The sequence below is a fragment of the Galleria mellonella genome, unplaced genomic scaffold (assembly GCF_026898425.1).
Source record: "Galleria mellonella isolate WM207_F2 unplaced genomic scaffold, CSIRO_AGI_GalMel_v1 utg146, whole genome shotgun sequence".
NCBI lineage: Eukaryota > Metazoa > Arthropoda > Insecta > Lepidoptera > Pyralidae > Galleria > Galleria mellonella.
In genome coordinates this window covers 7,691,572-7,702,997 of record NW_026441999.1, presented here as the reverse complement: position 1 = coordinate 7,702,997, position 11,426 = coordinate 7,691,572, and the positions used below count along the sequence as shown (strand labels likewise).

The 11,426-nt window shown below is 33.8% G+C and overlaps 1 protein-coding gene across 1 annotated transcript; it reads right to left on the bottom strand.

The window, feature by feature from the left end:
• Window positions 1-6,447: 6,447 nt before the first annotated feature.
• Window positions 6,448-11,281, bottom strand: LOC113509203 (transcription factor MafK). The gene is made up of 4 exons (XM_026892520.3): window positions 10,995-11,281; window positions 10,521-10,639; window positions 9,109-9,211; window positions 6,448-7,380 (listed from the first exon to the last, which is right to left on the bottom strand). Exons 1-4 carry the CDS (start codon window positions 11,037-11,039, stop codon window positions 7,234-7,236), a joined length of 414 nt encoding a protein of 137 aa, XP_026748321.1. The 5' UTR covers window positions 11,040-11,281; the 3' UTR covers window positions 6,448-7,233.
• Window positions 11,282-11,426: the final 145 nt, after the last annotated feature.

The following is an 11,426-nucleotide window of genomic DNA, read 5'->3' as shown; positions in this document are numbered from 1 at the left end:
GTTACCACATTTCATCAGGTGGGTCGTCAACTTGTTTGCTATTCTAAGTTGTATAAAAAAAACCCTATCCATCCCTCATGTACAACAGTGTACTAAGACTAACTATAAATTGTATTTTATTTTCCGCAATATGCTAAAATCAGTGTGCATGCAATAATATTATTTCAAGAAAGATTTGGTGTTCGCGTAAGTTGGACTCCATGCCTACCGTAATAAATAATTCTGCATCACGTCTCGAGTTTTATACATAAATGTGACTGACCTATGGTGTGAGACGGATAAAAGTATTCAATGATCCTTAACTCCACTGGGTTTTTTATGCGGATAACCGCATAAGTGAAAGACCTAGTTTATGATGAAACCGGACATGATATTTCAAATGTGGATCATTAAAAATCGCGAATCCCACATACCTACATTTAACAGAATTTTGAATAAAACGGGTTCTTTATTAAAAGTGTAAAGAAACTACGTAAACACGCGTATATTTGTATTAAAAACAAGGATTAGTGCAACAATTTGTTTAGTGTAAATAATAGTGTAAACAAAGTGTTGTAAATAAGGTGAAGAACTTTTAAACACGCCAAGTTATTGTAATACACTTTACAGTTACCACCACCACTTTCTTAGTGGGTAAATAGCTGACATAGTGTTTTTTTTTTTTTAAGATGGCTAAATAAACAGTCCCGTAAAGATGTTACAATAATCTGACTGTCCAAAACCTGATTGAAATGTGATGGGAAATTTATCACCTTTTTTAAGTGACTAAACACATTCACGTTGTTAAGTAAATTATGATTTTTAAACAGCTGATGTTTGCTTCGTGACGCGCTGTTGCAACGTTACGCTAAAACCGACAGAGTTAGCGCGACCAACGCAACGTTATAAGGACGTTTTACATGCAATGAAGAAATTTAAGTTCTTTATCATTTTTTTTTTTAAATAATTTCATGCTACTTCGACATGAAATTTCCTTTTTAATAGTAATGTATATATCTAATACTATGCCCAGTAGCAGGGAATGCAGATAATTTGGTAACACCTTATATATGAGTCTCACGCAATATATAGATACAATGGACTTTATGATGAAAAAATGATAATTTATCAATTAAATATGTTGGTAGTTGTGTATGTATAATGCCATTAATAAGCATAATGGAATCTACGCATGGAATCCATGTTTATAAGACTTCCCTTATTAAGAAATAAATCCTAATAGAATCACTGTAACCGATTACAATATTTAGCAGCTGTGTCAGACGTTCGAGGCTCGGAACTAGCAGTATCAAGTCATCCATGTACAGAAGATGAGTCACTCGTATACCTCTTCTCCAATTCTAAAATACAGTGCCCGAATTCTCCAGTAAAGTATTGAGAGGATTCAGAGACATGCGTAACCGTACATATCATAGCAACACCATTTTTGCGCGGCAAAATGGTCTGTCAAAAAGACAGTGTTGCCACGCCACCCTCGCACAAAGAAAAAAAATGCATGAGTAAATTATAAGTTTGTGTAAATTTAATTTTTTACCATCAGACGGGCTGTATGCGTGTTTACCATCTTTGTAGTATAAAAAAATACCAGTCATTTGCTAATAACTTTAAAACTACAAAATAAATGAATCGGATATTTATCTATGCACAAAAATTGCTAAGCTGAGTAGCATAAGTCAAAGGCCTAGGTCTGTCACCTTGAAATTTGCTTCACCGAGATTAAGAGATAATTTTTGGCAGCCTTAAATGTCTGCCTTAAATGAAGCCTGAAGTTTATTAAACTTCAATAAAAAAACAAATAACGTTAACGACAAATTCGACACCAGCTACATTGACATTAGTGGTGACAGATTGACAGAAAGCTACTATCCTTATTTGTACCCATCGCTGTTCGTATCCGTTATATAGGTAGGTCTAGAAACGCTCGAGGTACGCACCCCAACGCTGCATGCGATTGCGTGCTTGTCGACTACTATCGGCACCGCCGGTTCGCACCTGTACTGCTCAGTTTGCTCCCACTTATCAGGCTATTTCTCTGCTCAATTCTCTGACTGCTCTGCAGCCAGATATTGTTATATTTAATGACAAAATAGATATATTTTTAAAATGTTGTACAAAATTTGTAAATTTGTAAAATAAACCTATGGCTCACTACACGTTTTGGGAGACTACAAGTGTGGTGAGTAATTTTTAAATAAATAAATAAATAAAACCAATTTTTCTAAAAGAATATTTGTTACCTACACAAAAGGCTATTTACGCAGCTGTGCGCAGTAAAGCTAAGGAGTCAAAGTATGGAAGGTGGTGTATTAGTAGCGGTAACTGATAGACTGACTTCTGTGCGTGTTTCGGAGTGAGAAAGTGAATGTAAATATCTTTGGGTCTCAATAACAAGTACTATCAAACAGGGTAAAATACCAAGTACTATAAGAATATGAATAATAATAATACTGTATACTTACCACCATCAATAATAGTTTAAAAAAAATATCATTGATAAAACCAATGGAATCCTGGAATCATGTATAGAACGGGAGTACATTCTAATTGATAAATATATTAAAATACATTTATTGTAACTCTGTATGTTAGCACACTAGATTTATAACATTGATCTTGCTTTTGCTGTTATAATGTTATAATTATTTTTAATGCTTAAATAAATAATAAATAAATACTAATTGCGGGTGATTTTAACGAATGGTCTAAATAATCTAGAATCCAATGTATATTAACACTGATTTAGGCTATGCAGTTCCTTCAAGCAACAGCGATCGTGAGCTCTTGTACAGGTTTGTGGATTTTCTTACAATTGCTGACCTCAAATAATATAACTGTATCATTAATATACAAAATAATGTACTGGATCTGTTACTTTGTGATGAGGAAATTAAAGAAGTCGCTGAGTGGTCAAATACTGTAAGAAATATAGATAAGTATGATCCAACACTAAAAATTAAAGTAAAAGTCCAGGCAGAAAGTAAAAAGTATCTATGCCCACCGGGATTCATTGCTATGGGGGTAACTATAAGACAATTAATTCATATCTCAAGTCGTTATCCTGTACTGATTACTTTCATTCCTGCAATGAGTTGGGGGGAAAGGAATTGTTAGTAATGAAGACTGAGAATCCCATTGCTAGCAATATAGCCAACCAGGTCGATCTATTCTCTCCCTGGAAACTATCATGGTTAATTCCTGATGAATTTATCATGATGGGCTTACTGGCCTGTTTTTATTCTCATCTATCACCCTTCACTGGCGCTCCGCCAGCGTATCCCGTTAGCGCAGGCGGGGTTACCATACCATTTTCACCCATAAAAAAAAATCCTGCAATGATGTTAATGAAATGTTGATGAAATTTTATAATATATTAAAAGACACTATTAAGTTTCACATTGCTATGACTAAAACACCTAAAGATTCATACCCTGTGTGGTTTCCATCACCCTTAACATATTTACTCAATTAAAAAAAACCATAAAAGGATAAAAAAATATATAATAATGCACTCGATAAAATAGAATATGAATATTTGAGAGATTACTGTAAATAATTAATCAAAAAATGCAATAAGTATAAATAAAATAGAAAATGATTTAAAAAATAATCCCAAAAAAATCTGGACGCATATAAAGGGTTTGTGTAGAAGTAGTTCATGGTATCCAAATACAATGACCTTGAATAATGATAACTGTAGAAAAAGTTACATTCCTGTAATGAGTTCTCAAGTGCATGACATAATCAGTGATATTCATTTTACGCTAGAGGAAGTTAAAAGAGAACTTAAAAAGCTAGACACAGCAAAGGCTATAGGCCCAGATAAAATACACCAACTCTTTTTTCTTTCTTTTTTATACAACTTAGAATGGCAAATTAGCTGACGGACCACCTGATGGAAAGTGGTAACCGTCGCCTATAGACATGAGCAGTAACATGGACATAACAGAGTATACTGTTTCGCCCATGATACCCCCCATGCATTGCCATTCCTGAGGACTCAAGTGTTATTCCTCTGTACCCAGTAAATTCACGCCATATCCCACCCTTCAAACGGAAACACAGCCATGCAAACACAACTGCTTCACGGTTGAAACACGAATGGGACAGAGGTACTCAAGCAATCGACTATTGTACAGAGTCTCCCTCCGGTAAGATAATTGAATATTCGTATAAAATGAGCTAATACATTGCCTCTTCCATTGAGTATGATCTGGCATATTTCCTAACGAATGAAAGGAGGCTAATATAATGCCGATATTCAAGAGCGGTAACAGGGAGATCATTTCTAATTATTGACAAATATCTCTGTTGTTATCGATATCTAAGCTGTTTGAGTCAATAGTTCATTCTGTCATGTATTGTCATATAAAAAAGTACATAGTAAATAATTAACATGGCTTTATGGCAGAAAGGTCTGTAAACACTAAATTTATATTTTTTACTTCAAAGTTAAAGGAAGCAGTCGATTAAAATGTTCAGGTAAATGTAGTTTACACCGATTTTACAAAGGCCTTTGATAAAGTAAATCATACATAGTATAGTGAAAAAGCTGCAAACATTTGGAATAGTAGATAGTTTGCTTGAATGGTGTAAATCTATACCAAAGGGTGCCTCCCTTTAGTATATAGATTAAATATAGATATATATAGATCTCGCATAACATTAACTTCTTGAAGTGGATTACCCTCAACAAAATAATGTGATTGCAACTTCACGAGTTTCCGTGTAAACTTTATGTGGTAACATGTTGAATATTTAAACACATTTAGTTATTATTACACCGTTCGGTTAGGTAATTAATGTTCTTTTGAAAGCATTCCACACAGCACATCTGAGGGTTTTGTTACTGTCCTCAACATTTTAAAATCATTAGCAAATAGGTAGCCATTACTATGCTTAATATTATGAATAATATCATTGAAGACATTAAAAAATAGAGCTCCTAAAGTAGATCCCTGAGGCACACCTGAGGATGCCACAAAGGAGGAAGTTAGAATATTGTTAAATTATATATATATTTTTTTTTATATACAATTTAGAATGGTAAACAAGCTGACGGCCCACCTGATGGAGTGGTAACCGTCGCTTATAGACATGAGCAGTACCGTGGACATAACAGAGTATACAATTTCGTCCATGATACCCCCTCATACGTTGCCTTTCCTGACGACTCAGGTGTTATTCCTCTGTACCCTGTAAATTTACTGCCATATACCACCCTTCAAACCCAAACACAGCCATGCAAACAACTGTTTCACGATAGAAACACGAATAAAACCGAGGTGTCCAAGCAAACGACTTTTATACAAAGTCTCCCTCTGGTAAGGATATAGGTTAATTAAATAAATAAAAAAAATATTTGTTTTTAAGTCATTTATTAAATTATATAAATATCTATTATTTACGCTAAATTAATTAACAATAGAACTTAATTATTCTATTATGTAAAAACCTGTAGAGTATAAATAATTAAATATGTGGGTAATGCGGTCAGTTAGTCCATACAGTCGACTTAGCGAGATGAAAAAGATATAAAAAGGAGATGTAAAGTACCAAAAAGAAGATAAAGAGAATTGCATAAAAAATTTATGGTACTAGAACAAGGTTAATTACATTCCATCGTGGCATAGAGTCCACATCCCCGAAGATGATTTAGACTCCCTTGTTATCAGGAGAGTATCACAATTATAGCAATAAGGAAAAAAATTACTTTGTTATTTATAATTATCTCTATATGGTTACGTTTTGTGATGTAACATTTTTTTAGTTACTTTTAGATTTCATAATAATCTGTATAAACATTCTGTTGCGCTAGTGACAATAGATGGCGTTGTTTACACTAAACAAAAAAAACATGTTTATTTTAGATCTTTTTTGGCCAGTTGCAAGATTTGTACTTGCCAATTTCTAATTTTTGTAACCAATAAATGTTACTGTAAAAAATAATTACTGTTTTCCTTTTTAATAAATGAATAATATAAAAATTTGTTTTATTTCCCTAGAATGCTAAAAATAAATAAAAAATAGGTTATTCTTTATCTCTAAGTGTAAATACATAACTTGTTTTAACGATACTTTCACGTCAAAACGGTAAGAACTTTCAAAACTGCTTAGGTGGCTAGTTACTAATGAGTTTACCTCACCTATAAAAGAATGAATGACAATTTTTTTATACCACAAAGGTGGCGAACAAGCATACAGCCCGTCTGATGGTAAACAGTCACTGTAACCTATAGACGCCTACAACACTAGATGGATACTAGTGAAATTATTATAATTTGTAAGTTCATATCATACATATTGCTAAAATATAATATTAGGTATAAAAGTATAACTTAACAGATAGCGTAGTACATTCCTATTATAATTTCGTTGAATTTGATTTGCTTTGTACTGAATATATACATAGCTGACCCGGGATTGTCCATAAAAGGTTTTTTTTTTAAATTTATTATTATTATTTAAAGGGCTTTTACCTTCTTCAGATATATCAGCCCTATCGTACCCTGAACTGATTTCTCAAACAAAACTTTATCTACTTTCCCTAGATGCGGAAAGAGAAGAATTAATGGGCATCAATAATTTACAGAGATGTTCAAAAATTTCTGGTTTAAGTTCAGCTAACATAGATTGAATAAGACCAATATTAAATTTATTTAAGTTAAAGTGGCGCATGAATTCTTCTCTTTCCTTCGTGTTAATACGACACTCTAATAGAATATGATGCACATCATCGATGGTATCACAAGTTTGACAATGGGGTGACAAGGACTTTCCCATCATATTATAAAAAATAAAAAAAATTAGGGGTAGGCAACCCTTATCATTGAGAGATATAAGAATTATGTTAGCCGATTCTCAGATCTACCCGATATATACACAAGATTTCATAAAAATCAGTAAAACCGTTTCGGAGGAGTTTGGTAACAAACACCGCTACAGGAGAACTTTATATATTAGATTCTAGTAAACATAATAAAAATATTAGGCTTTAGTGTAATACAAGTTATGATTCAATTGAAAATGTCGGAATTCGTACCGGGAAATATGCAAAATTACATAAGAGGTTAGGTACTGTACAATACTATACAAATACAATACATTGCAATACAATACAAAGCATACTTGGAATAAAATAAATGTAATTAACATTTTTCATTTTAATTTTTTCTTTATCATCAGTAAATCCTTAGTCGTACTTATATGTCTAATATATATAAATTAATAATAATTTTATGGAAGCATCTCCAGTTCCGGCGGTAGCGGTATGTTTTTCATGATCGCAAATCTCTTCAGGGCGTCATACTTCCCTCGGAGCGCGTCTATCTCCTCGCGGATCCTGGTGTTCTCTTCCTGCATCATCTCCATATCATGCCATTCCTGTTGATAGAAAGAGATTTCATTAACAACTTTCATTGGTTGGTACAATACGATAACAAAACGATCCATGTTTCTACCGTGAATCAGTTGTGTATGCATGACTGTGTTTCGGTTTGAACGGTGGGATATGGCAGTGAATTAACAGGGTACAGAAGAATAACACCTGAGTCCTCAGGAATGGCAACGCATGGGGAGTATCATGGGCGAAACAGTATACTCTGTTATGTCCATGGTACTGCTCATGTCTATAGGCGACGGTTACCACTTTCCATCAGGTGGGCCATCAGCTTGTTTGCCACTCTAAGTTGTATAAATAAAAAAAAATAAAAAAGCTGCAAGGGGTCCAACGGAACTAGATAAATTTTGAAAACGGTCTATGAGAACGAACGGTCTGGGAACTTCCTAAGAGATATTTCCATATGTCCATTTACTTGTCAGCTTTCTAATTACCTTAATCACCTTTGGTATGAATTACCTAATTTGTTAAATAAACAAAACAAGACACGTGAGAAACACTGATAAGGATAAATATTTGTTTGTCATTAAGGTATCTATTGGTTAATGGACGGTAATTATTTTGGTCATTAAAGGACAATATATGCATAATAATCATTAACTAATGGGATAATTGCAAAATTACACCATCGTCCGCCTAATGGACGTGCGAAAATAAGAAACAGGGATAGGTAGAGGGGATTGGAATCGAGTTTAGTACTGCGTCGACTCTAGTTGCGAAAGGTACTACTTTCAGCGACTGCGCACGTATTGCGTTTGTAGTAGTTGTGTTAATACAGTGGACAGTGTTGTGCTTACTTGTGTTTGGTGCAGTGTTAGACATTCGAGAGCAGCCAATAACATATCAGGTAATAACATTTAATTTTAATAGCCTAGATTATTGATTTGTTTATGTATATTTTTATAACTTTAGTAATAAGTTTAAATAAAAATAATTTATATATTATTAATTACATAATGTATATTTATTCAATACATTTTAGTGCTATATTTAACCAATAGAGGGAGTTATTTTTTATTTTTTTTGATGGGTGAAAATGGTATAGTAACACCGCCTGCGCTAACGGGATACGCTGGCGGAGCGACAGTGAAGGGTGATAGATGAGAATGAAAACAGGCCAGTTAGCCCATCATGATGAATTCATCAGGAATTAACCATGATAGTTTCCAGGGGGAACCGCGAGGAGGTCGACTTGGTTGGGTATATTGCTAGCAATAGGATTCTCAGTCTCCATTACTAACAATTGCTTTCCCCCCAGAGGGAGTTATTAAAAATATATATTGTTTTTATAGGGAAATAATTGTAACACTATATTTTAATTTTGTTTTTCATTACCAATTACCATTTGTTATAACAATTGCTGTCTAAAGGGGAGGCCTATGTCCAACAGTGGACATGTGTGCAACAGTAGATAATAGCTGAAATAATGATGATGATGGTAATTACAACTTTTTAACATACTCGTCCTACAGTGATTTTATTTCTTTTGGTGTTTCGGTTTTATTTTAACAGCTTATTAATTTTTTTTTTATCTAAAGAAAAAAAACCTTTTCAAAGACATTCTATGTATGAAACGCTTGACGAGTAAGTTCAACTCACACTTGGCCGGTTTTTTATTCCTTTTGAAGTATGGAACTCTAAAAATGGACACGGTAGGTTACAGTAGGGGACAGTCAACTAGTTTATTACAAAAAAAAAGATAGTTTAATCACCTGACTTTTCTCAGTTTCCAACTCGTCTTTCTGCTCGATTCGCTTGATGCGGCACGACGCTGCGTAACCACGATTTTTTAAAGTTCGCCGCCGTTGTTTCATTCTGGAACGTGTTTTATAATGATTGACGATGATGTCTTATGATGATGAAGAATTTTGCAGCAAAAAAAACCAGATATCCAAAATGTAAAAATACTAAGTTGTACATTAAATGTCTAATACAGTAAAAAAAAAAGTTTCATATGGTCCCGGCATAGAATGGCCTAGCCCTTCCTTTCCCGTGGGTGTAATAAGAGGCAACTAAGGGAAGATGAGGGATGGGCAGCAACATCTTTTTTTTTTATACCACTGAGGTGACAAACAAGCATATGGCCCACCTGACGGAAAGTGGTCTCTCCTAAAACTTCTCTAAAGTCTAACTGCAGCTGCCAATCCGCTAAGGAGAAGCTTATGTTCAGCAGTGGACAGTTAAAAGCTGACATGATGATGACAACAGTAAATAAGTTGTATTTTTATTATGTTTTATATAGAAAAAAAAAATAAACATCAAATTTTATGGAGATTAAATAAAAAAAAATTGTGTTTTTCTATTATGTGAATAAATCACCACCAATTAAATTAAATGCATTGATTATTTTATTAAACACTAGCTTTTACCAATGACTTTGTCCATGTGACCAGAATATGTTTACTGACTGGCATAAAAAGTAACTTATATAGTAGCTTATCCCTCTCCATCCCTTAAGGTGCACACCAAATTTCATAACAATTAGTTAAGCTTTGTTTTTGTATAATTCTAATTACTTCTACATAGTCAAACATCATACATGAATACATCTGTTTCACTTACAGGGTACAGAGGAATAACACCTGAGTTCTCAGGAATGGCAACGCATGGGGGGTATCATGGGCGAAACAGTATACCCTGTTATGTCCATGGTACTGCTCATGTCTATAGGCGACGGTTACCACTTTCCATCAGGTGGACCGTCAACTTGTTTGCCATTCTAAGTTATATAAAAAAAAACTTACTTTTTTAGAGTACATACGTATAATCATTATCGAAAGAAGATTGATCACAAGTAAATTTTAAACTGTCATATTGTTTACATATATTTTACAATTGACAATAGGCTAACAGACATTCTTTCAACCTTGCCTATCTATCATTCCTCACTTGTACCCCACCAGCATATACCGATAGCGCAGGCAGGGTTACAAAACCATTATCCGATCTTTAAAAAAAATATTGTGGCTCCATCTTAATTTTACTTACTACCTGCATTTTTAGCCTATATTTTTTAAGCTATCCATTCCCCATCTTTACCATCTCTCACCCTCCTAAAACACTCACAAGACGACATTATCCCCCACAAACCTATGATTTAGACAAAAAAAAAACCTGTAAATACCTAACAATTTGATCTCGTGTGAGGCCTCTCATCTTCAGCTGCCGGTTAAGATCTCGCACTGAGATGGAGACCAGCTCATCGTCGCTGATCTCCGCACACGGAGTCGGTGACAGTGGAGCCTGGGGAATAGTTATAATCACATTTATATAAGTCTTATAGACGGGATTTTATTAGAATAAAAGATTATTTATTTATTTATTCTTACATAGGACAGGCCTTTGCTACATTATATGTCACACCTCTCTCCCATTAGGGTAGGCAGAAACAATGGAATGCCAAATTCCTGACTGCCTTTGCTATAAGAAGGCTTATTATTATAACCATTAGTGTCATAAAATCATACCACATTACTAATCACCTGGTCCTCATACGTCCTCGTTTTTATAAGAAACCACGCAACGAATATATGAATGGCAACCCAAAATACAAAACAGAAAGTTCCCATATTAGAAATTTTATACAAATTAAACTCACCATTAGCGCTTTCCTCACGCTCAGCTCTTTTAAATCATGAGGCATAATAAGTTTTGGAGGACTCGAAATAGAACGGCGTCTACCGTTATTGTTCTACTTTGCAGTGGACGACAGTTAAGCAGAATTATAATATACTAAGAACAATTTATTTGATCTATAATAAAATAATATACGAATGTATTATTTACTAGGCACCTATTTAATGTTATTGACAAAATTGCAAAATAAAAATATAGCCATAAATTAGGTAAAACGGAATGAATGATGTGTTAATGACAGTAAAATGGACAGCAAAACTGACATTACTGACAGCCAGCAATATGATACAGATATTATTAAACCATCCATTTTCACTTCTATGCTCTTTGGTACTGATAGATAGAAATAAAAAAATACTTTATTAAAAACTCGTACTTGGGCAAATTTTAAAAT